This window comes from Aspergillus terreus, genomic scaffold (genome assembly GCF_000149615.1).
Source record: "Aspergillus terreus NIH2624 scaffold_4 genomic scaffold, whole genome shotgun sequence".
Lineage (NCBI taxonomy): Eukaryota > Fungi > Ascomycota > Eurotiomycetes > Eurotiales > Aspergillaceae > Aspergillus > Aspergillus terreus.
The window spans coordinates 114,024-138,409 of NT_165927.1; the positions used below are offsets into that span (position 1 = coordinate 114,024).

General features: G+C 53.8%; 12 protein-coding genes across 12 annotated transcripts; 3 read left to right on the top strand and 9 right to left on the bottom strand.

Annotated features, from left to right (window-relative positions):
- Nucleotides 1–155: 155 nt before the first annotated feature.
- Nucleotides 156–1,601, bottom strand: ATEG_02819 (pyridoxal phosphate-dependent decarboxylase family protein; the record flags this gene model as incomplete). The annotated part of the gene is made up of 1 exon (XM_001211997.1): nt 156–1,601. One exon carries the CDS (start codon nt 1,599–1,601, stop codon nt 156–158), a length of 1,446 nt encoding a protein of 481 aa, XP_001211997.1.
- A 1,009-nt stretch (nt 1,602–2,610) lies between these two features.
- Nucleotides 2,611–3,984, top strand: ATEG_02820 (cytochrome P450; the record flags this gene model as incomplete). Its single annotated transcript, XM_001211998.1, has 3 exons — nt 2,611–3,513; nt 3,575–3,741; nt 3,810–3,984. The coding sequence occupies 3 exons, from the start codon at nt 2,611–2,613 to the stop codon at nt 3,982–3,984; spliced, it is 1,245 nt and encodes a 414-aa protein (XP_001211998.1).
- An 849-nt stretch (nt 3,985–4,833) lies between these two features.
- On the top strand, nt 4,834–5,631 carry ATEG_02821 (SDR family NAD(P)-dependent oxidoreductase; the record flags this gene model as incomplete). The annotated part of the gene is made up of 1 exon (XM_001211999.1): nt 4,834–5,631. The coding sequence occupies one exon, from the start codon at nt 4,834–4,836 to the stop codon at nt 5,629–5,631; it is 798 nt and encodes a 265-aa protein (XP_001211999.1).
- Nucleotides 5,632–6,149: 518 nt separating this feature from the next.
- On the bottom strand, nt 6,150–7,196 carry ATEG_02822 (uncharacterized protein; the record flags this gene model as incomplete). The annotated part of the gene is made up of 3 exons (XM_001212000.1): nt 6,150–6,304; nt 6,352–6,883; nt 6,945–7,196. The coding sequence occupies 3 exons, from the start codon at nt 7,194–7,196 to the stop codon at nt 6,150–6,152; spliced, it is 939 nt and encodes a 312-aa protein (XP_001212000.1).
- Nucleotides 7,197–7,829: 633 nt separating this feature from the next.
- On the bottom strand, nt 7,830–9,155 carry ATEG_02823 (uncharacterized protein; the record flags this gene model as incomplete). Its single annotated transcript, XM_001212001.1, has 2 exons — nt 7,830–7,968; nt 8,029–9,155. The coding sequence occupies 2 exons, from the start codon at nt 9,153–9,155 to the stop codon at nt 7,830–7,832; spliced, it is 1,266 nt and encodes a 421-aa protein (XP_001212001.1).
- Nucleotides 9,156–9,772: 617 nt separating this feature from the next.
- On the bottom strand, nt 9,773–10,885 carry ATEG_02824 (alkene reductase; the record flags this gene model as incomplete). Its single annotated transcript, XM_001212002.1, has 1 exon — nt 9,773–10,885. One exon carries the CDS (start codon nt 10,883–10,885, stop codon nt 9,773–9,775), a length of 1,113 nt encoding a protein of 370 aa, XP_001212002.1.
- A 632-nt stretch (nt 10,886–11,517) lies between these two features.
- On the top strand, nt 11,518–13,479 carry ATEG_02825 (cytochrome P450; the record flags this gene model as incomplete). Its single annotated transcript, XM_001212003.1, has 7 exons — nt 11,518–11,773; nt 11,838–11,866; nt 11,929–12,138; nt 12,193–12,579; nt 12,610–12,921; nt 13,169–13,329; nt 13,386–13,479. 7 exons carry the CDS (start codon nt 11,518–11,520, stop codon nt 13,477–13,479), a joined length of 1,449 nt encoding a protein of 482 aa, XP_001212003.1.
- A 507-nt stretch (nt 13,480–13,986) lies between these two features.
- Nucleotides 13,987–14,558, bottom strand: ATEG_02826 (uncharacterized protein; the record flags this gene model as incomplete). The annotated part of the gene is made up of 2 exons (XM_001212004.1): nt 13,987–14,188; nt 14,341–14,558. 2 exons carry the CDS (start codon nt 14,556–14,558, stop codon nt 13,987–13,989), a joined length of 420 nt encoding a protein of 139 aa, XP_001212004.1.
- A 968-nt stretch (nt 14,559–15,526) lies between these two features.
- ATEG_02827 (uncharacterized protein) lies at nt 15,527–16,408 on the bottom strand (the record flags this gene model as incomplete). Its single annotated transcript, XM_001212005.1, has 1 exon — nt 15,527–16,408. The coding sequence occupies one exon, from the start codon at nt 16,406–16,408 to the stop codon at nt 15,527–15,529; it is 882 nt and encodes a 293-aa protein (XP_001212005.1).
- Nucleotides 16,409–17,512: 1,104 nt separating this feature from the next.
- On the bottom strand, nt 17,513–18,855 carry ATEG_02828 (cytochrome P450; the record flags this gene model as incomplete). The annotated part of the gene is made up of 4 exons (XM_001212006.1): nt 17,513–17,687; nt 17,740–17,906; nt 17,971–18,081; nt 18,136–18,855. The coding sequence occupies 4 exons, from the start codon at nt 18,853–18,855 to the stop codon at nt 17,513–17,515; spliced, it is 1,173 nt and encodes a 390-aa protein (XP_001212006.1).
- Nucleotides 18,856–19,743: 888 nt separating this feature from the next.
- ATEG_02829 (uncharacterized protein) lies at nt 19,744–21,090 on the bottom strand (the record flags this gene model as incomplete). The annotated part of the gene is made up of 1 exon (XM_001212007.1): nt 19,744–21,090. The coding sequence occupies one exon, from the start codon at nt 21,088–21,090 to the stop codon at nt 19,744–19,746; it is 1,347 nt and encodes a 448-aa protein (XP_001212007.1).
- A 707-nt stretch (nt 21,091–21,797) lies between these two features.
- On the bottom strand, nt 21,798–24,184 carry ATEG_02830 (FAD-dependent oxidoreductase; the record flags this gene model as incomplete). Its single annotated transcript, XM_001212008.1, has 3 exons — nt 21,798–22,425; nt 22,518–23,553; nt 23,614–24,184. 3 exons carry the CDS (start codon nt 24,182–24,184, stop codon nt 21,798–21,800), a joined length of 2,235 nt encoding a protein of 744 aa, XP_001212008.1.
- Nucleotides 24,185–24,386: the final 202 nt, after the last annotated feature.

Genomic DNA, 24,386 nt, shown 5'->3' on the forward strand with positions numbered 1-24,386 from the left:
CAGTTCTGAACATTTAAAAGACGGACAGGTTGGATATCGTAACTGGCGGGAAGCACACGGATTACCGTGAAGACAGGTGTCAAGATATATCAGCAGACATATAGCGCCTCCGTCGTCCAACCTGGACTGAAAGCTTGCGTCTCCACGTTGCAATGCTACTTCCTCGGGCCTGGGTAATGGTCCCTGCAGTGCTTGGTCTGCATGGTCTGGTGGACGCATCTGGTAGCACTCTTATCCAATTCTTGTACGACCTCTGCGATCTCGGCCAATGATATGTTCGGGTTTATGGTGCACATTCGCAAGCATACCTTTCCCTCTAGCAACGTTGTAAACATTACTGCAGTGTTGCAGGCGATCATATCCCTGGAGATTCTCTCGTTCAACCCATTCACCAGACTCGGATCCAGACAGGGAGGAGCGTAGCGGAAGACGAGAATGGCCAGGTTTGCAGGGGAGACGATTTCCCAGTTGTCCAGCGCTCGCAACTGGGCCTCGGTGTGCGTAGCAAGCTCGATTCCCCAGTTGATCATCCGCTCAATGGCCTCCGTTCCCAGAACCTGCAGGGTAAACCACAGCTTCATATGGCGAGCAGGTCGGGTCAGCTCGAGACCATAGTTCCAGGGATCCCGCACCATGCTCACGTCTCGGACGTAGTCGCCGCCGGCAGCGAAGCTGTCTAGTGGATGGGTCTCGTCTCGAAATAAGACAGCACCACAGCCATGCGTCTGAAACATCCATTTGTGAGCATCCCACGCAATGCTATCCGCCTGTCCGAGGCCTTCGATCTGCTCATTGTACTTCCGAGAGAATGCAACGGAGCCGCCATATGCCGCATCCACATGAAGCCACATATTTCGAGCTTTGGCGATGGCGCTGAGTTGCAACAGGGGGTCAATGGCACCAGTGTTGGTAGTTCCGCAAGTTGCCACGATCAGAAACGGGCATAGCCCCTGGTCCAGATCGAGGGAGATTGCGCGGCGAAGTCGTTGGAGATCCATCCGGAACCTCTTGTCAACTGGAATGACGCGGATCCGCTTTTCGGAGCAGCCGATGACATGCAGTGCTTTCCGGACACAGAAATGAGTTTGTTCGGAGATATAGACGACGCCCTTTGCACGGGTACAGTCATCTAGCTTCTGATCCCGAGCAACGGTCATCGCCGTTAGGTTTGCGATTGAGGCTCCCGAGACGAACTGGCCTCCGGCCGTCGGAGGGAGCGAGAACTGTTTTGCGATCCACTTGATCAGGGCCTTTTCGATTGTACAGATCCCAGGCCCGGCCTCCAGGCTCCCCGCGAAGGGATTGAAGGCGTTGGTGAGCGCATCTCCGAACCAGGATATAGGCGATGCGGGAGAAGGAATACACGAGAAGAACCGGGTATGGCCGAGGGCGACACGATATGACAAGATCTTGCGTGCATCCTCTATCACTTTGTTTGGCGCTTGAGGAATCCCGGGCACCGCCATCTCCTCAAGTTTAGCCACCTCCTCGGCCGTGGGCCGACGTACCAACTGATCATCAGCTTTGCAGCTATCGTATTGCTGAAGAAGTGTGAGTCCCAAAAGGGCCTCCGGCGCATAGTCCTCGCCGTGCACGGTCATGGTGTCTACGAAGATAGGTGCTTTCGTTAGACCTATCCGTGCCTCGAGAGGGAGTAGATGAACGGAGTTGCTTGAAGCTTGAACGTGCGGTATCAATGCCAAACGATACAGGGTATAAATGTGGATGTTTTAGTCCGGTATGCTACCAACAAGAGCATCCTGCAAGGCATGTCGGTAGCAGGGCCTGAAAACATGGCCACGCCGGTCACTCCACTGTTCCAGTCGTTGGGACAGGGGGTTGGAACAGCACTATTCCCCTTCTTCTTGTCCTTACGTCTGTGGCGCGACTCATGGCTCGAACCCTGGCATACCGGGCTAACCTTGAGCTGATAGGTAACACGATCGATCGCCTGATAGCCCTTGCATTGACTCCCTGGTCATGCGCCTTTGCAAGCTCTGGCTCAGACAGAAGAATGTCCATCCTTTTCTTACTAGTCAGACGTTGCCGTACAACCGAGCATTGCAATTTCTGAGAGCAGGATAGAATAGAGGAACGCGATATCCCAAGGAACAGCTTCAAGGCCGGCGGACATTGCCAATCGAAGACCCGACGTATTGCCCTCAAGCACACCCGTTCTTCTCCTTTGGCATTGGGTGTAAGATACAGCAGCGATGGCGGTGACGCTACCTCTCATTGTTGCTCTTGCGTTCCTCTGGTTTGGCAGCAAGGCAATTTATCGCCTTTACTGGCATCCGTTGAGCCATATACCCGGTCCAAAACGCGCTGCCATCAGCCACTTATATGAGTTTTACTACGATGTAATTAGAGGGGGCACCTATCTCTTCGAAGTTGAGAAAATGCATCAGAAATATGGTACTGCGTCCTTCGTTCTTGAGAGGACAACCAGGCTAAGGTCCATCTTCCTCAACTTTAGGCCCGATTGTACGAATCAACCCCCGGGAGGTCCATATCAGTGATCCCGACTTCTACGACGAGATCTATGCGCCAGCAGCAAGGGTACGATGGAAAGACCCCAAACAAGTCCCCATGATCGGGGCTCCATTCTCCATGGGCGCCACCTGGCACCACGGTCACCATAGATTCCGTCGAAGCCTCATTAAAAACCACTTTTCTCGCCAGTCGATTGAGAAGATTACCACCACGATCCGGAAGAAAGCAGAGATTCTGTGTGGCCGTCTGGAGGAAGCTTCGGCGATTGCTCGCCCTCTCAATGTTAGCGATGCCTTTGCTGCCTTGACCTCTGATATCATTGCCGGCTACGCGTTCGACATTGACCTCGGCTTCCTCGAGGACCCTCTGTTCAGGAACGATGTGTATCGGAGTGCACTGGAGCTGGACATGCTCTGTCACGTCCTCAAATTTTTCCCTTTCCTCCTGAAACCCGTGCGATGGCTTCCCTCGTCTGTGACCGAGGTTCTGGGCCTGCAGAACAAGTCCTTAGGTTCTCTCCAGGAGGTCATTGACCAACGGATCATCTCATCCTTGCGCACAACGGGCCAGAGCGGGCACGCGCAGGAAAAAGAACGAGACAGCATCTTTACTTCTCTCTGCCATCAAGAAGTGCCACCAGAGGAGCGTACGCTTGAGAGGTTGCGAGACGAGAGCTTGGTTCTCTTGATCGCTGGAGCCGAGGCCACTGCGCGTGCTCTAGCTGTTTTTGTCTACTATATGGCTACCGGCTCGATAAACGTGCAGAAACTTCGCCAGGAGCTTCGACAAGTTATGCCAACTTGCACATCGCAGGCGTCTTGGGCCGAGCTTGAGCATCTCCCGTACCTGGTAGGCCTATTTCCTCTTCCCTTCCCGCGATACGGTAACCTAATCGGCCTCAAATCACAGAGTGGCGTCGTAAACGAGTCTCTGCGGCTTTCGTTCGGAGCCATCGGCAGACTATCTCGGATTGCTCCGACAGAAGACTTGAGATATAAAGCTCATCCCATTCCCAGGATGGTACGTGACCCTGCCATTTCCACATGACCGTTGTTGCTCTTCCTGACAGCGCTAGCAATAGACTCCGATGAGTTCATCTGCATACCTTATCCATAGAAACGCTGATGTATTTCCCGAGCCGGATTGCTTTCGCCCCGAGCGATGGATCGGAGCCGCGGCCAGTGGGGTGAACTTGCACCGATACCTAGTAGCGTTCTCCAGGGGAACCAGGCAGTGTATTGGGATCAAGTAAATATCTCTCTTCTTTCAATCCTTTTCTTCGCTGTAGCTCATGCTGACGTTTCTCATCTGTGCAGCCTAGCTCAGTGTCAACTCTATTTCACCATCGCGGCTGTCGCACGCCGCTTTGATTTCGAGCTCTTTGAGACTACAGAGGAGGATATCCGCGTGGCTCGGGATTACATTACTGCATTTCCCAAGGACGGACTCTTTGATGTGAAAGTCACTGTCCGAAGCAGACTTGGTGACTAAGAGGGTAGCCTGTGTGCAAATTGTTGCAATGGCAAGACAGCTAGTAGTTCTTTCTTCTCACTACCCTAGCCACATATTGAGCGGTGGCCACTTTTGAACCGTACGAGGTTAATAGAGGAAAACTAGTAAATCCAATGATCAACTATAGAGGATCGTAGAAGAACTGCCGGTCGTATTCATCCCCTTGGTCAATGCCACTGCGGAGAGCTAATGCGGCATGCTTCCCTATGCCTATGGTTAGAATCAGTTGTCTCCAGGCTGCGGGAGTGATCACGAGTGGTCCTAATAATCAACAACCTAGGATGATAGAGTATATCTGGTGAATAACTTCTTTGCAGGCTGAGCACGAAAAGAATCCGGAACGAGCAGCGTGTCCCTCCAATACCCTATATGCAATCCATGATGCGACTGCATCTGATCGACCATGATCTGACTCCTCAGTGTGCTACGTCATTTATCATGGACATACCGACAGGTAGGATATGCACCGGCAGCAATGCACATGCAGTCACTTGAATGCGTAAGGGACTGATCTGCAACTCCAAGGGGGCGCACGCACGCAGCTCGGCATGTAGTTAGTATTGCGTCCAACGAGGGAGAGACTAGCGTATGAGTGTCTTGAATCCTTCTCAGGACGGAAAAACCGGCGGTGAAGCAGACCTTGCTCCGGTAGCAACAATATTATGAAGCCGAGCTATCAGTGCTAGCAAAGTAAAGGAGTATCTTGGACACCTGTGGCACGCCAAATCTATCCAGCCTTCATTATCCTCTATCTGCATTCAATACCATTCTTTGTCTCTCCCCCACTCCTAGACATAAGCTCTGTCACAGGCAAACCTGACCGACAAGATGGGATCTACCGGAAAAGCATACATTGTGACCGGGGGCAGCTCAGGTATCGGCCTCGCTGTCGCCCAGGCCCTCCTTGCCCGAGACGCCGTCGTCCATATCATCGACATAACTACCTCGACCCCCAAAGCCCTCATCGAAGCGGAGCAAAGCGGCCGCGCCTACATTCACCGCGGAGTGGACGTGAGCTCCCGCGCACAGATGACCGAGGCCTTCAAGGCCATCTTTGAACACTCGCCGGACGTCCACGGACTCGTGAACAGCGCTGGTATCGCCCCGGACAACCTCGATGGATCGGGTCTCCCGGAATCGGACGAGTCGTTCCGGCGCGTGCTCGACGTCAACGTCTATGGGACCTGGATCGCTGGGACTGCGTATCTGAACGCCGTTCTGGACCGAAACCCGGAGCTCAAGGGCGACGTTGACGGGCGGCCGATAAAGGAAGGCATCGCCAGCATTGTGAATCTGGCGTCTGAATCGGTCATCCGCACAGATCCGGGCATGGCCTCCTACAACACGAGTAAACATGCCGTGGTCGGCTTGACGAGATCGTGGGCGAAGGACTTTGTCCGGCGCGGGGTGCGCGTTAACTGTGTTGCTCCGGGCATGACGGACACCCCCATGATCCGAAACGACAGTATCCCGCCGGAAATGGTGGATGAGTTCATCAACGCTGTGCCGCTGAAGCGGCCTGCGAGACCGGAGGAAGTTGCCGAGCTCATAGTTTTCTTACTGGGGGAGGGATCCTCTTATATGACTGGGCAGATGATTCCAATTGAGGGCGGCATCACAATATAGGATAATTCCAGATGGCAGGCAATAGGCTGAAACCCGCTGGTAGTGGTAACTGGCCTTGGTCGGTATAAAGATAGCAACAGCACGAATAAATTCAATTGAATAGATTTCTACTATTTTGTTTCACTTTTCCGGTATTGGCTACTGCCTCTTGCTCTGCCGATGCTCATACACAGACCCACGACATTAGACTCAGCGCGCTACCTTCCGGATGGCTGACTCGCTCAAACTGCAGTCTGGGGTCACAGCCTTCGACCAACTGCCGGAGTTGGGTCAGCGTGCGCTCAGTGCTCGAGAAGAAGGAAAACATGGAGATATCATAGATCCGCAACAGCTTTTCGGTGTATACTGGGACCGCTCCAGTGTCGGGTAAGACAATATCCATGATCAGTAGACGGGTCCCCGGCTCCAAGGCTGGGAGTATATTGCATACAATCCGCCGGGCGTCCTCTTCCGGCCAGTCATGCAGGACCTGGCGTAGAAGATAGGCATCGGCTTTGGTCTTTTGCGGTGTAAAGAAGTCATGGGGCTCGAATGTGATCTGGCCAGCCCATGGCACAGGGGGCAGCGAGTCCTTTCCTCTCTGGACAACCTCGGGGAGGTCCTGCACGATGACTCGGATGTTGGGCGCTTTCTCTGCAATTGCGAGAGATGCTTGACCGAGGGACCCACCAACCTATGCAAGCGTTAGCGACGTCTGAGCGAGAAGCGGATAGGACAGACAGACATCAACCACGGTGCGAAACCGACTCCAGTCCACCGCACCTGCAATATGCTTAAGAGAGTGCGATGGAGACGCCAGCAAGGCCGTCATACTCGAATGAAACCGCGCGTTCTGCACCGGATCGCTCTCCAAGACTTCCCAGATCGTTCGCCGCGACTCGTTCTCGTAGTCGCGCGGATGCAGCGCCAGGGCCGCCGGACCTTGGGAGACTGTGGTTCCCTTCGGATCAAGACGAATGGAATCATGAAAATAGGTGGCCGCGCGTGCGTCGACATCGCACATGAACCGGGTCATGTCCGCGACAGCCTGATCGCGCAAGAAGACGGCCGACATGGCGGTGTGACGGACTAGGCCATTCTCATCCTCGACCAGGAATCCGGCCAACGCGGCCAGTCGGATGAATCGTTGCAGTAGTTCGGGCGAAACCTGCACGCGCGCTGCCAATTCCGCGTAGGTCATTGATCCGTGCAAAGGCACCTGCTGCGGGACCTCCAGCTGGATCAAAGCCTGGAGAGTCCCATTCTCGATTCCCTGGCGGTATCACACATGGTCAGCAGCGGGGCCTGGTAGCAAGCAATCGGGGGTGGGCTACCTTCTCGGCGAAGACAGAGAGGCTTTCCTGTGGGCCTTTGGCGAGTCTCAGGATGGTCTCTGCTGCGGTGATCAGGTCTCCGCGAGCAGCGAGGCCCTCGCAACTGAGGAAAGACAGATCAAAGGGAGAATTTTCGGGCGAGAAGTTATAGTTGCTGTAACCGGCCTGATCTAGTTCGGCGGCGACGACATCGGCTGACCGAGCCAGGCGCTTCAGGCTCTCACGGAAGGTTGGCATACGATTGTGATGCATTTTCCAGGGTATCGTGGTGTTGACGAAGGGTGACCGGAGAGCGTTGCTAAGACATACGCGTCTCTCTTAGATATCTCATCCTTTGAAGCTCTGGTTCCTACTTGCAGCTGGCCAAGGGCGGCCCAGTCCTCCCATGACCGACCATCCTCTGCATAAAAAAAAGACTCTATTCTTGGCTACATGCTTAGAATGCAAGAAGTAGGGAGACAGCTCAGCAAGGGGGTGTGTTATCTTCATGCACTTACAGATATGTAAGATCGTAAAGCAAGGTTACCAAGCATGGAGGAAATGCTACGAGGCTTTCTAGACGCAGTTCTGTAAGGGGTATTGTCCCGTTTTTTTCAACATCTGAGCCATTGAATGGCAAGATGAGAATGGGAAAAAAAAAAAAAAAAAAAAAAAAAGAGAGAAGAGGCGTATCTTCCCATACGAAGCTTTTGTTCTTACGAAAGAGCAAAGCGGTGATTTAAAGACGCTATGCTACGTGAACATACATAGTTGGATAACTAACTGACAATTCCACGATCTAAAAAGTAGCAGTCTTAGGACCACCATACAAAGCAATCCCTTTCGAGACACGAACGGAAGCAAAAACCATAAAAGGAATTGAAATGGGGGTCTCTGACGGTGTATCTATACTGGCCGGGCGCCTTCCCAAGGGTACTGCTTCGAAGAATAGTAATATGCCGTCATGTACGGTCCCTTCTCTTCCGTATAGGCAAAGGACAACGAAGAGATTAGGCGAGTAGAAATGGACATGTCCACACCAGCGCTAAGAATGATTGAGTCAGGCTTCTGCTACTGAGTAAACCGAAGACGTTTGCAAACTTACAAGACATCTGCGAGCGCAGAAGGATAGCTGTCCAGCTCAGTCCACCCCAGGCGCGCAACGAACCGGGCCAGCCCTTGGCTGACGATGCTGTCGTTCTCTCCCACCAAGGGAAAGTAAATTTTGGGCTCAGGATACCGGTCCCCAGGTCGCAGTTCATATGAGAACGTCAACCCGCTTCGACCGTCCTCTTGCTCCGGCTGACCTAGTTCGGTGGTGGACCGCACTCCCTCCTGTAAGCCGAGACAGTCCCAGAGCTCCAGGAGCAGCTCTAAGCCTTTCGTAACGGTAGCGTTGCTAAGCTGTCCCCCGAGCGTCCACAAGTCTCGGATTTTAGCGATGCTCACGTCCGGGTCGGCGAGATATATCTTCACCCTCCCGTTGTCCGGCACGCAGTCCCACCCGAGGACACAGACGTTGGAAAGGAGCTTCCGGTCTCGTAAAAAGGATTCGACCAGTCCCAGCGCAGGTGAATCATAGCAGCCATCATCTGCCTTGCGAATCGCATCCAGAACTAGTTGACCAGACGGAACCTGCACCGCATCGGCCTTGACCAAGGGGAAGAAATACATTTTGAGGTCATTCGTGGCTCCTTTCAAATCCCAGGAGAGGATGTTCTGGGTACTAGAATGGGGTGTTGGGTTCTTCTGGAGGAAGGCAATGTCGCGCTTCGTCAGCGCAAGCGCATTCGTGAAGTGATAGTACAATCTGGTGTCAATTTCATGGCCGGAATCAGACAGGTCGGCGAGCAGTCGGTTGATTGCGACCCCGGGACTGAACTGGTTCTGCTTGCTATCGCCAGCTGGTGCAAAGTCGAACCGAACAACAGCCTTCCCCTGTTGGAAGTTTACACTCAGTTCATATGGGCAGCCCCCGGGGACGATGCTGTCTGGCTGAGCCTCTGGATACGGCCCCAATGCGGGAAGGACATGTCGATGGTGGAAAAGCAGATGCTGGTACTGCGAATGGACGTCGTATCCTGTCGCCACGAGCAATCCATGGAGCAGAGGTGCGGTATCGTTCCACCAGCGCTCTTGATCCCCGTTCCCAAAGCCCAGGGCACGAGAGAGCGTGTTTAACGGTGATGCAGTCTCTCTCTGTACAGAGACATTCGGATCATGAATCGTCATTCTGCAAGCGTATGACCTGGAGGTGAAGTTCAGGAGAGCGCCCAAGACACCGCCCAACGTAGGTATAAGAGCAAACCTATGGTCGTGAAGACTCAGCCCAGCTGTGTGGTTTAATTCTTTTAAATTCAGCAGCCGCCTGTGGTCTGTCCACTTTGCTTTCACTGCAGACAAAGAGCGGTGTGATGCACCTTCTTCAGTGGTCCCAATTGCATGCCTTCCGATACTACCAACCCCCTACCGAATGGATGCGTCCGCATGCACTATCTGCGCGGGCATTGCTATTGGACAATTTTACTGGGCCTTTACAGAGACCCAGTGTGAATGGACCATGTCCTACACTACGGCGGCGTTAAAGGTCCTGGTTCTTGAAACTACTAGCCGCATGACGGGAAGATATCGACTCCTGATGACTATGGAAGTGAGTGTAACATTTCTATTCTGCGTACCTGCATACGATCTATCTCTTCTAGCCTTTGGGAGTTATTTTGGCGGTCGGATCGCGTGTATTGCCTTCAGGACTCCTGTCCATGAGGATCAGAGAAGCAATTCGGAGGACGCCAATGGCTTCTAGAATGACTTCTAGAACAGCGAGAATGTTGCCCTGTCCACAGGACATCTCAAATAATACATTCAGCCAGGAACTCCTCGCTGAAAGGATAGTCAATATACCCTTTCTCGGCGCAGGGGGTATAGAACGACTCCCGGTGATACTTGCTGAACTCCAACCCTCTCTTCAATCGGTATGGTAGATCGGGAGTCGAGATGAAGTAGCGACCAAATGCAATCAAAACGTCGTATGCAGCATATTCCTCGTCGACAGCCTGTTGAGCAGAAGCCTGGGAATACCCTCCGCACAGGATGACAGGTCTCGATGGTCCCCAGGCACGAACGAAGATACCGTTGTTGTATTCTTCACCGTCCAGGAGGTTGCCCTCTTCCCACCTGGGGTTCGACAAGGCCAGATAGGCGAGACCCATCTCAGACAGGCGGCTGATGAGATACTCGAACTGTGGAATGACATCCCGGCTCAGCTTCATGCCGAATTCCTCGGCCCACGGGCTGAGTTTGATGCCAACCCGATCCGCACCCACCACATCCACGACGGCCTTGGCTACTTCAAGCGCGAAACGAGATCTGTTCTCGATGCTGCCACCCCATTTATCCGTTCGCTTATTGCAGGTCTCCTGGATGAATTGGTCTATCAAGAACCCGTGCGCTCCGTGTAGTTCCACCCCATCGAACCCAGCTGCCATGGCATTCCGGGCAGCCTGCGCATAGTCCTCAATATAGCCGCGAATTTCCTCCTCTGTGAGGGGACGAGGGCATGGGCCATTGGGCTCTACGGGCGTGGCGCTGCTGGACACATAATCGATGCCCTCCTTGTCAATAACCTCCTGTTCGGCGGCCCGTCCACACGACCACAGCTGTAAGAAGATAAAGGAGCGCTTTTGGTGCACGCAGTCCGTGATTTCTTTCCAAGCCGCGATCTGGTCTGCGCTCCAGATACCCGGCGTATTTGCGAATCCAACGGCCCGAGCACTAATCGATGTGGCCTCGGCAACGATGAGAGTGCCGGGAGTGGAGGCCCGCTGGCCATAGTATTGCTTCACGAAAGGGAGCTGGACGAAGAAGTCATTTGCCCGTAACCGGGTCAGAGGAGCCATGACCAGTCGGTGCTGAAGGTGGCAAGGTCCCAGCGTAAGGGGACTGAAAAGCTTGGAGTCTCCCATGTTTCCTGCTCGCTCGATAACGATGAAAGGTTGAAGACGGTCGAGCAATGGCAAGTAGCCTGCGAGGGGAGAGAAATGCAAACGAGTATGAGTTAACGCTGAAATGCTCGCATCAACAAACATCCGGCAATGTTACTACTAGTAAATCTTGGGGCGTCAGGGAGGATCGAGTTTCCACCTGGTCACCGCAAGCTTCCCAGCTGAAGGATTGGCCCCTTGCTCTGCTCCAGTCCATCCTGCAATCGTCAATGAGGTGGAGGCGAGCCCACGATTACACTTTCGAAATGACTGATCGTGCCACTGGGTCGAAGAAGAAGATCAGCGTTCGATGCACAGCTGGTGTACTCCACCGGAGGACACCAACTGAGACTCGAATATGCGAACGCAAGGGCCCCGGCGAATTTAGACTCCTTCACCACAACCTGGCATGTGGCTCCTTGAGGTATGCATGGGATCGCTCTTCACTGCTCCTTGCGTTGATGCATAATCAGCTTTCGACAGACATCGCGGGTTCACATTCGCCCCTCTGCCATATCTACTAGTTGATTACTCTACAACCCTGTGTTCGTGCTGCTTTATGCGGACCACCCCATTTTGCTAATCCGATCGCAGTGGCACAAAGTCGGACCAAGATGATATCGGCTTCCTCTACCCGAGGTCCATTCAGGGCAGAATTAGAAGGTGGCATCCCATGGCGCTGGAGCTTGCTTCCTTTCGGAGCCATCCTGACCCTTATATGGGTTCTGCTGCGAAGACTACACCACGCGGGACTGTCCCGGTTCCCTGGACCGCCGCTGGCCGCCGTGAGCGGGCTCTACAAGACCTACATTGAAGTTCTGCAGCAGGGCTGCTTTGTGCACAAATTGGAAGAGCTCCATGCTCGGTATGGTAAGCTAGCTGATTCCGGGAGACCCCATGCAATAGACGGGACACTGAATTGCGAGCCACATAGGTGATGTTGTGCGTACGGGACCAAACGAAGTATGTCATCTGCTGCTCCGGGAATGAAATCCAAATGGATCCCAAGTTGACCCAGCGGGCAGTTGCATTTCAGCAGCCCAGCGGCGTACATGGACATCTACAACATGAACAACCGCTGGGACAAGGATCCCGCCTTATATGAAGCGTTCGGCGAGAGCGACTCCTCATTTGGGAGGCTGTCCTATCGCGATGCGAAGGAGCGCAAGAACGTGCTACAGTCGCTGTTTTCCAAGAAAGCAGCGGTCCAGGCGCATCGCTTGGTAGAGTCCAAGGTAGGGTTTGCTTGCTGCTGGCGGTCTGATCACCACTCACTTCTGTCGACATAGGTTGTTGAACTATGCAAGGCGTTCGAAAAATCCGAGGGCGGTCCAGTCGACTTGCTCGCGGCATTTCGATGCTTGTCCATCGAAACCATTGCTTGTGGGTTGATCCAAGCTGTCCCCTCACATACCGTCCAGCGAGCTGACGATATTGTACAATTAGATATCTTTTGCGGTCAGTCCCTGGGCGCAATCGAGTCACCCACGTTCGACGCGCCTATCATTCAGTCGATGGACGAAGGTGTTAGCTATATCATGCTCATGAAGCACTTTCCAATCCTCCAATTGCTTATGAACCATTGCCCCCCGTGGATGAGCAAATTGCTTAGTCCAAAGGCAAACGGAATGGTGGACTTTCGAAATGTAACGTACCCGATGAGACACGAAGCCTTTGTATGCTAACCACCAGGATCTGCGCTGCAGTTTCTGGAAAAGCAAGTCAGAAGCCTCGTGGCTGATCGCCGGGAACTACAAAAGCTGCCACACACCTCCACCATCTACCATCTGCTGTTAGGCCCCGAGGTTGCCAACCCACCTTCGCAGCTCAGTATTCTTGAGGAGACACAGACCCAGGTCTTTGCGGGTGAATCTTCGGGACTCACACTGATGCATGGTTCGTTCCACATCATTCAAACGCCGCGGGTATACCGAAAGCTCAGGGAGGAACTCATGGCGGCGTGGCCGGATCTTGAGCAGCCTCCTAGCCTGGCCACTCTGGAACAGTTACCATACCTGGTAGGTCGTCCTTCCTGGAGCTCTCCCAGCCCAGCAACTAACGGATTCATCCTTCTGCTCTCCAGAACGCGACGGTGAAGGAGTCGTTGCGCATGGGCGGAGGCGCTACCTCGCCTCTGCTCCGAGTCGTCCCTCAGACCGGCGCCAAAATCGATGGGAAGTTCGTTCCTCCCGGGGTAAGTCTCAGGAACTGTCGACGTCCTTGCCTTTTAAGATTCAAGCTAACGCTGGAGATTCTCCATACCAGACCGTTGTCGGCTCCAGCAGCCACTTCGTTCACCGGAACGGGGACGTGTTCGACAGGCCCCATGAATGCATTCCCGAACGGTGGTTGGATGAGCGCAGGGCCGACATGGAACAATATCTGGTCGCCTTCGGAAGGGGACCTCGGCGTTGTATTGGCGAAAAGTAGGTGCCCAGCCACTGCTCCCCTAAAACCTGTAGGTGCTGACTATGTGGCATAGTTTTGCCTGGGTCATTCTTCTCACGGCCATGGCTCACTTCTATCGTAAATTTGATGTCGAGCTTGATCCCTCCAGGTACGTTGCCCGCGTATAAAATATCCCCTCTCCAATGAGCTCAGACCGGCTTACAAGACTCCGTCGGCAGTCCTGCCAAGTTGGAATGGAAGGACCGGTTTGTTCCCGTGTATTCGAGTCCGCACCTTACAGTGAGACTGCAGAAGGTTTCCCAATAGAGGATCTAGTATAGTGGATCACCTGCAGTAGCGCTGCGTCTTGGTAGAGCAATGATAGGCGTAGTAACCCAGCCAGAGAATGCACTTCATCCGGCCTACTGGACAGACCTGGATTCGCTTGATCAGATCGCCGTGAAAGATGTATGTGTGATCCAACCTGTGTGAGTGGGCATATAGTAGTCACCCATTCTGGCGATGTTCGATCTATCGTCAGTTTCAATTCCTAGAAAGCGCCTGGCGATGCTGCCGCCGTTTCACTGGCCTTGGTAGAAACTGGTATAGGTATCTACAATGCTGCCTCCCGTTGTTACCGAGCTATTGCTTTGTCTCTAGCATTGCATGTCCTGCTTTCAATGATCAAACTAGATCTAACATGTCCCTGTACCGGACCGATAGTGACTGTCTTCGCAGTATCCATTGCGAGCGCGATCCCAGCTAAAGACCGCACGGTATCGAATGGTTCCTTTCCGCAGTCGCTCCATCGCATCCTTAACACTCTGCAACGTCATGGGGTAATGCTCCACGGCACAGGTGATATGATGGCGGGCGGCGAAATCGAGCATTTTGTTTCTATGGCCTGTTAGCGCCTGCACCTCCCCCAAGTGTACTGGCATGGAGAAACTTGCTGTAGGTAACGGCTACACATGCAACTACCGACGATACTGAGTCCGGACAGGATGGTTGGCATGTAGGGAGCCTGGATATTGCCGTCCCCGACGGACAACGGCATGATGACCGCATTTCGGTCTAACAGTGGATAGAGCACTGCTAGGTCGGCCTTCGCGGACGAAGTAACCAGAAGCCGATCAATGGGGCCGTCCACGCCCAACGCCGTGTAGTCGGTCACTCCGCGGGTCGCGTAGAACTGATGGGCGCCCAGTCTCCGAGCCATTTCCTCCTTGTCGGCCGTGGAGGAGAAGACGCTGACGTGACAGCCCATTTTAGCAGCAAACTGGATGGCTAGATGGCCGAGGCCACCAACCCCTACAATGCCGACTCGGTGAAACGGGCGACAATGTTCAATCAAGGCCGCCCACACCGTTCCTCCGCCGCCTAAAGCGAGCAGCCATTAGCCTGTCTGGTCTAATTGGTGTGTTTCGGGCCGAAGATAAGGGCAAGGGCCCGTTGTACTCACACATCAAGGGGGCCGCGTCTGCCGACGGGAGGCCGTCAGGGATGCGAAAGAGCCATTGCTCCGAACGCACCGCATGGCTACACAAGGAGCCGGATCGGTCATATGCATCAAAGCCATACAGCTTGATCTGGCTGCAGTAGCTCTCTTGACCTTTGAGGCATGGCTCGCAGTCTCCGCAGGTGGCGTTGACTGGGCCCCAGCCCACTCGATCTCCGACCCCTAGGCGGGTGCATGCTGGGCCAACTGCCTCAACGATCCCAATTCCTGTGGCACAGATTTACTCAGTATGCTGAAGAGAAGGGGGCTTGAACGTTCAGAGCACTCACCCTCGTGCCCGAGAACCAGCGGCCGATCCAGCATGTAGAGCTCGCTTCCGCAGAGTCCGCTATGGGTCACGCGAATAAGAACTTCGCCCGCCTGTAGCCCAGGAAGATCGAAGGTCATCTCCACGATCTCCTGTGAGGGTGACCCCCTGAATTGAATTGCTTTGACCATGGTTCGGGTTTGGCTGTAGGTATGGGGTCTTCCGTTTTCCCTCCCCAGACGCGCTGCTGGACATACTATATTGGGGCTCGGAGGCTGAACATGGAAGCTATGGTGGTAGGGCTATTGCCACACCGCTACTACTCTAGAGAAAAGCAAGGGTCGGATCGTCCATAGCGGCTGGTCTTACGGAGGGTTGCGGCTTTACCAAACGGTGAGGCACTGATGATGGTCTCTTATTCTCCTGCAGGACTAACTACTATTCGAAACAACCGGCGCCCTTACCGCCATCACTGTGGAAGCTGCAGGGTGAAGTAGGTCTCCTCATTGCCCTCCAAACAAGAGAGCACCTGGAACCCCAAGCGACTCGCCAGTTGAGTAAACTCCTCTTTGGTCCAAAGCCTCAATACCGTCGAAATATGATTCCGTTCAATGACATTGACCTGGCCACCGGTCTTCTTCATCACCAAAATCACGCGGTTTTCCGTCAAGGTGCTTCCCTGGGTCTCATTCGACAGAATCCGATTCTCGTAGATTATGTCCGGGAACTCCTTGCTCACGATCTGCGTGGGCCCGTCGATCTGGGGCAGCGCAGCGTCCTTGCCGGACTTATCGGGCATGAACGAGTTCCCGATCGAGATGCACGCCCGTCCCCGATTCGGCTCGATCACTTTCGCAATCTGTGTGAGAAACTGTTCAGGTTGCTCGGCCTCGTAGAGATGGCTAAACGCGCCAGCAGAAAAGAGAATCAGGGCGGCCTTGGTCTTGCCTCCGTCCAGAAGTGGCACCCTGTCCAGTTCCAACGCCGACCCTCTAATCCAATGGACCTGTGGGCCGCTGGGCGGGAAGGAGGTCATCTGCTTGGCTCGGTCCAACATGTGCTGTGAGATGTCGAGCCCGATGAACGTCCAGTCACTGACATCGACCTTTTCGCTGGCCGCCTCGGACATCAAGCCGGTCAGAATGCGCCCGGTGCCGGTGCCAATGTCTAAAAGCACCGGGTTGGGGGATTCAATTTGTTTGAACAGGTCCCAGTACACGGGCACGTCCCGCACTTTGGTCTTGAAGTAATCGTCGAGAAGCAGGTCATAGTGCTCGCTGAGGTAGGGCGAGTCAAAGAGATCCGTGTGCTTCTCGGCCACTCCGGGAAGGCCGCCGTCTTCGATGGTCATGATGATTCCTTCTGGTTCAAAATTCACTGAAAATGTGTCCAGTTGGGTGAGGTAGGCACCGCTTACCGGGGCGTGGGCTGATGACGATGAGAGATCTTCTATGTCGATGAATCAGCCCTCCGACGCTAAGGAGTGGTTCAGTCTCGGCCCGGCAGTTTCTCGTAATGGATCAGCAAGCAATACTGTTCAGGGCAGAGTTGTTGGTGAACCACGCTTTCCTACATACCGACCTTTTCATCGGCAGCATGGATTGTGGCGGTGAAGGAAGGAGATGTCATGGACCTTGCGTCTCAGCCTGCATGCATGATATGTGGTCACGCCAGGGTCACTATCGAGCTTTCCACAAACAAGAAACTATTCTATATTTGAAAGTAAAGCGCGACATTGCAGTGGAAATGGCTTGGCGTGCCAGTACAGCGGCGGCGGAGGACTCAGAATTGATGCAGGGAGGGAATTCAAGGAGAGTATCTGAATCCACCAGTCCACAGTAAGACCATCGATCTACTTATTGCATGATAGGCAACGTGCTTTTCCTGCTGGTAAATGCTAGTGGCTCGCCCTTACCGACCAACTGCACCTGTAATAGGTGCATGCCGGTACGATTGACTTCGATCTGGTGCGTTGTCCAGCAGGAAGTGGTCCCTTGGAGTCGGCAGGTACACCTGTTCGGAGGATATCCTTCAATCAAGGCTCGTCGAATGGCATTTATTGTCTCCACTGTCTCCCGACTACTTCCACGAGCATGCTGTACGACCTAGGCAAGTCACAGGTTCCGGCAACATGGTTCTCGAGACCGAAAACATTATATCCGGACGGATGTATTGGCTTAGCCATGAGGAGGTCCCTAAAATAGACAGAAAACCATGTACCATGCTTTAATCGTCTATCTACGCGTGGGAAGCCTTGCTGTGGCTTCACGGTCATGCCGCTGAACTGCGCATAATCTGCATTCGAACGCATGGTGTATCCGTAGCTACTGCTGCTCCAAATTCTGACTGTCGTTAGGTAACCCCAGGCATTATCAGGAAGTCCCTCGGCCAATATCGGCATTTAATAGACATGTGCTTTTAGTGCTTGCTGTCTCCGAAATCAATTGATCACTATCTACTCCTGGACAACCTCCGCCACCTTTGCATAGACCTGGAGATCCCCTCGCCGCGTATACCCCACCATCAAATCCCTGGTTACTCGAACGTCGTCCTCACTGGTGTCGTATATTTCAAAGGTAAATCGCCGAGCCAGGTGGGCAATCAGCAGATATAGTTCGCTGTATGCCAAGCTGTTCGAGAGGTGAGCGCGGTGCACCACGGCGCCCCATGTAGGAAACTCACTTGATCCCCAGGCAGATGCGGCTGCCTCTCGTAAATGAAACAATGTATTTGGTGAGCTTGTTGTTGAGCTGGCCTCCTTCAATCCATCTCTCTGGATCAAAGCGATCCGGGTCTGGGAAAATTTCCGGGTTTCGATGGACAAACATGGTGCATGTGCTCATGGCCGTCTGCCCGAGGATATCCCAGTTAGACACTCACGGCGGGATCAAATGAGAGAATACGGAGACTTACACCAGGCGGAATCTCATAGCCCTTGTATCGCAACACTTCTTCAGGGGCTACGCGGGGAAGCCGGCAGGTAATACCGAACCCTAGGCGCAAGGACTCGCGGACCACTGCGGTCTACCTACCGTTTAGTCTGGATGCAAGAATTGGAAGATGGACGGGGGAACGGACCAGATACGGCAGTTTCTCCAACTGCACCCAAGTGGTCAAGGAGGTCGGTGTCGGGAGAGCCTGCTTGAGTTCGGCGCGAAGCTTGTCCAGCATCGACTGATCCCGGCTGAGGTAGTATATCGCGATGGTGAGGATGCGCGCAGTGGTTTCTGTGCCGGCGGCAAGGACCAGAGAGCTTTCGTCCTGGATACGGCACAGGCTCCTCTCCTCCGGGGGCACACTTTTGTCAGTCAACCGGTCGTAGATGGTCTCCTCGGCTGCGGCAGATGGCTTGCCCTCGTGCAGAGCCTTGGAAGCCTTGGAGGCGAGTGAGTGTTCGAAATCAAGCAAGGCTGTCTTTCCGGGCATCAATGCTCGCAGAATACCTTCTGGCACAGACTGGATCAGGGGCTGGAGAAACGGCAGGAACCGAGCGAGGTGGCAGATCGAAGCGGCGTCAACAACCGAAGCACGGATATCGCTGCGAAAGCTGGGGTCGTCCAAGAAGTTGCCCGACTCTCCGTAGCAGTATGCCGAGATGATGTCCGATGTCAGTGCGACAAACGCCGAATCCAGCCGGACCACCTCCTGGGTGCGATGAAAGTTGACAAGGTGCTGGAACAGCTTTTCTCTTTGTTGATCGATCAGCGGTCCAATCTGCAGCACGGATTTCTTGGAGAAGAAACTGGACAGGAGAGACCGGCGAAAGCGATGTTGTTGGTGACCGACGGTGCTCAACATGGACTGGGAGAGGCCAAAAGTCGGCACCCATTTGGCGTCCTTGTCCCGGCGCCGGGAGCTTGGGGCATAAATCTCATCGTAGAACGAAGGGTCAATGATGTGAACCTCGCGAGGATTGATTCGCACAATCGGCCCTGCGCTTGGTTACTAGGATTCGGGGCAGAAAAGCAAATCGAAGGCAGAAAGGCAGCCGGTCGTACCATAAATAGCGTGCAGTCTCTCAATCTCCCAGAGATACCGGCCCTGGCAGACCACGTCGTAGTAGAACTCGTACAGGCTGCTGATTGCCGCCAGCCTTGGGCCGGGGATGTGACGAAGGGGATGAAAGTACAGGCGGTAGATCGACCGGAGGACAAGGTAGGCCAACCCCAGCAGGGAGAAAGATGCCATGCTAGAGTGTAAAGACATGATGGGTTATGGCTCGTATAGACACAACTTTGGTGGAGTGAAGTGTCGATTTCGAGGCTCTCCCAGGCCCCGGGATAGACCAAGAGAATGACGAGCGTCCACGGCATTCACGCAAAACCCCTTGCATACTAGATAGTTGCATATGCCTGAACATCGAACGATCATCACGATCGGAGATCGAAGCTGGCCTGCTAGTATCCCTTACACCCCCTTACTGTGCCGGCATGATGGTAGAAGGCTTGGGAGTCATCCTAGTACAACAACTACCAAACTGTTTACAAGTAGAAGAGTCGTTGATAGACGTGGATTCGTGTTTACCTCCAGTCTGCAACAGTTGCCCCGCCTAGAATATAGCTAACGCTGCAAAAGCAAAAAGTAATATCAACATTCCGTGTAATATCAACCCAGTAAAAGGCAAAATATCTGCCACGAAGTCTCCCTAGAGATGACAAAGATGACAACCTCGTACGACGACCCGTCTTATCCATCGAACTTAGTGGTATCTACAATCACATAAGGCGCCATGCTCATGAGCTTCTCGCACGTTTCCGCAAACTCGCGTTCCGGATTCGAATGCCGAGTCACTGCTGCCCCAGCCTGTAGCCATTGACGGCTTGTGTCCTGGAACACTGTGCGAAGAACCAGTGCGGCCTCAAAAAAGTCTGCGTCCGGGTCAAGCATCACCACCGCGCCAAAGTAAAGCTCTCGGGGCCTCGGCTCGAGCGCCTGCATCATATCATCGAATGCCTGACCAGGCGGCGGCGGAGATGCCACAGACCCCAACATATCGCCCAGGGTGTCCCAGACGCTCCGGCTTGTCGGAAGATGGCCGGACACGTGCGAGAACAGATGGTGGACGTTTCCTCGGTCGATGACGGTCATGAAGTCGCGGATCGACACGCTGCCGGGGACACAGCTCTGGGCAAGCTGCTTGCTGAATCCCTTGACGACGGTGACATGCTCCAAGACCTCCTTAGTGTCGTATAACAGCTTAGTTCGACTGTTCTCCAGATTTGCAGGGTCCACCGATCGGGTGCCCGCCACCACTTCCGTGAATGCACGCCCATTCCGCACAGAGAGGAGGACCTCCGGGGAGAACCCGGTTGCCTGGATGCCGCCGTGGCTGAGGGAAAACGTACGAGCCGGGGTATTGGACCGACGGCCGTGAAGGAGGGTGGCGGCCATATTCACTCGGGTCGGAACAGGGACAACTCGAGAACAGACGGCTTTAGAATATGCCCCTCTGTCGATATCCGAGATGGCCTTGGCCACCCTTGTCTTATAGTCTGCGGAATTGGCTTGCAGGTCGAGCGGGGGATGCCTGATTCGAGATTCGGTGGTGACCTCGTGGTGCGTCGAGCCATGTTGGAGGAACGAGCAGACCTCTTTCGCCTCCTCCTCGTAGTATCCAGTCACGGTGATCGTATCCTTCCGCAGGGCAACTTGGGTTCGAGGGATCATTAGGCTTAAAAGGGGCCACTGGCCCGGTTCGTACGTCCGGCCTTTCGTGCGGGCTCCGTAGTTGAAGCCAACTTGCCCGAAGACCTTTCCATGACCTCCATGCTCCGAAACGAAGCGCGTCGCAATCTGGCCGAGCGGCTCCGTAACCGGAGTTGACAGTTTTGTCCCATCCTTGTCGATGATTGTTGCTGTCTCTCCCGCTGGGTCAACAACGAGGGACGCGTGGCTGCTCAGCCCAATATACCAGGTGTCTCCGTACTCGTAGGCATAATAACTTCCACGCTTATAATCGTCTAGCAGGGCAGCAGTGGTCCTAAGCGGATCTTCCACGCCAGGCAAAGTGTATTCACGGAGAAGCCGCGCCATACTGGTAAAATAAATGGGAGTAGGTGCGAAAGCAACAATTCCCGACTCGCTGATGACGGACGGGCTCTCAAATCATGCAGCTGGTTGGAAATATGTAGTCTGCCTCTGCTACACCGTCAGATAGCGAGCCACGGTGAGAATAATTTGAATTGTTGAGGCCACTTGGAGGGATCGGCCATTGGTTGGAATGTGCATAGTAGTAGAAGTGGTTATCGCTATGCAATAGATGCTGCTGCTCCTTGCTGGTCCTCGCTTGAGGTCGACCTTGCATACCGCGGCCAGTATGTGACGCACTTTAAGTTCTTCACTGATATATCTCCTTGCATCCCAGCTTGGTACGTGGAGGACACTTCACTGCCTTGCTGTTGGTTACCAGGTGCTTCCATGCAGGGCCCCTTGGCATCGCTGCTGATCGGATCGCGGTGGGCCTACCGATTACTTCTGCAAGCCAAGTCGTGCTGGAAGAGATAGCATAATGTGGTAAACTACTCGTGGACTTAATGCGGAAGCAAGCATCAAGCAAGGTATAAAAACAATTGTTCCGTATAAACTCGTAGACCCACGTCCTCCCTGAACAAGCCGACAGGCTCAACAGTTCATTTCCTGGTTTCCTCTCGTCGAATCTGGCCATGTAGAATTACCTCGAGTGGATCTTTTCTCCCTTGTATACAACGGGTGGGACAGCGAGCACATAAAGAACGATCCCCTTAACCACGGCATCGCAGTTTATCTTCCCGCCAAAACCACAGAAGGGAGGCGGCACTACCAGGCCCTAAGACAGCTGCTAGCCCCATAGTTACTAGACCCAATTTCACTGCAAACTGCCAGGTCCAGGCGCGTTGGGCAGTACTCCATAGACAGTTCAGATAGACGACAATCATTCCCAACGCCACCAAGAGAAGATGCCCGTGAACTATGGGCACAAAGCCAGCCCATGTCCCAGCAAAGTATACAAAATAGGAAACAGTCGACACGGCAGAATTGATCAGGTATGCCTGTCGTACCAATGCCAGGTCCTCGTGTCCATACATCCAGGGGTCGACCCGCACCGTGTTTATCAAAAACAAACAGGCTGGCGTCAAGAGTAGACATGCTAATACCACATCTGCACCGCCTAGTAGCCTACCCTGGGACCATGTAATGCCGCGCAAGGTAAGCAGAGCTATGCTTGATAAGAGGCTGCAGACGACAAGTCGAGCATTCGCCATGGTGAGGGTGTGACTGTACGCACAGGAACCGTGCTGATTGAAGAAACCTAGAGTAATAAGCATGCAAAGACCGCAGATACAGAGACCCTTTGTACCTGAGTAGCACGCAAAATAAGCGATGGGTGTGCTAGGAACGAGATTCGCCTGCGTCAGTGACTTGTGTTGCCTCAATCTGTATGGTAGAAGACAGAGAGGTTCGAATAGGATGGCAGAACTCACATCAGAGGCAGCAACAGCCTGTTTTTGAACCGGAGAAGCTCGACCATCCCTATTGTCCCCCAGGGTAACATGTTCAGGAACTGAAGAATTGTCTCAAGCTTGTTGTGACGGCCACCAACACCATAGCCGGACGGGACATTGAGTCGGCTCATCGTCCAGGGCAACAGCCCAAGGTGTTCTGCTGCGAGCGCCATCACGGCGAGCGAAATCAATGCCACGGAGGAGACCTCAAGGCCGCGAAGGGCAGGTAATTGCTTGGTGCGTTTGTCTGCCATAGACTGTGACGACCAGCCGTCCCACGGAATGATTCCATTCCGGCCCTTGTAGGGGATGAATCTTAGAGGTGCGCCTCCAAGTAGGAGGTCAGAGCAACCACTGACTTCAAATTCTTCGCCCATGAGCGGAACGAATATGACTGCCAAAGCTCTCCAAAGATATGACTCCAATCCCTGGAGGCGAGCGGAGGCGAATGATATCGTATGGACTTTGGCCACTCGCTTGTTACGCGTGTTTTGATACTTCTCCAGGATCGCCCCAACGTCTTCACAGGACATCGCCAACGGACCTTTTTCGCGCAAACCGTCGCATATAAGATTGACTAGTGCAGCGGCACTCTCGATCGCCGTGTTTCCCCCCAAACCCGCATGTGGGGTGACTTTGTGGGCAGCATCTCCAATGATAGAGAACCGCTCGTCATACCAACACTCAAACGCTGCCTCTTCCAGCGCCAACATGGACCGTTTCACAGCATTATTGGCGAGATCCCTCATCCGGGTGGTCTTTGTTATGTGAATGTCAGCATGTCGGAGAAGAGCCCCCTCAACGTCCGCGTCGCTGTATCGTGGTATGTCAGGGGATGTGTGCTTCTTGCCCAAGTTGATATATAGCAGCCAGAATTTCCTGTTCCTATTCCCAACAATGCAGGTGACGGATGCACATTCACTGTAGACCATGTGAGAGGAACCGAGAGCGAGCTCCGGGTCGTCACTCTGGAACGTAGAGATCCCAAAGACACATGCGTACTCGCACGTCATCCCTGGGTAGGATACATGGTCAGTAATTCCTCCAAGTCACCAAGCACAGGGTTTGCTCGTACGCTTAGACTCATTGAGTGCGATATGAGGGTTCTTTTCCGCTAGGCTCTGCCAGATTTTCTGGCGTGTAAAGCTACGAACCCCGTCTGCCCCAGCAACGAGATCGCCATTAAATATCCTCCCTGTCTCGGTGATGGCGGAGGCACGATCCCGATGGGATTGAAGGTCAACCACCCTGTGCAGGTAATGAACCTTGGACTTGTTTTTCAGCCTCGCGTAGAGTATGCGCAGAAGATGTCCGCGCTCAAGTACAATGAGGGGATACCCATGCCGTCTCTCGAGTTCTCGGGTGAAGTTGGTCTGTCGGATGACCGCCCCATCCGCGCGGCGCTGGTAGACAGTCTGGACAGGCGAATTGTTTGCAAGAATTTCATCATAGATCTCGAGCTGGTCCAGGATACGTAGGGCGTTCGCCTGTAGACCGATGCTCGCTCCCCGAAGGATTGAATCTTCGCTTGCGCGCTCTAGCACCACAAAGTCAATTCCGGCGCGCTCCAGCATGAGTGCTAGAGCCAGTCCGGAGACTCCAGCACCGATGATGATAACACGAAACGGTCTGAGAGGTTCGGCCATGAGTCACTGTGTTCTATTCTTGCGTTGGAGTCGAGCAAATCTCTCGGTGCGAGCCCTGTCTCTGTCTGTCGATTTTTACCAACGGCTCTCCAACTAGACCACTTACAGGCATGGGTGCTCGTTGCCGCAGCAGTCGGTCTGACACAGGTGATCCAATTTACGCTGTTGAGTGCTGTTGGGTACAACCTTAATCGAAGCAGGG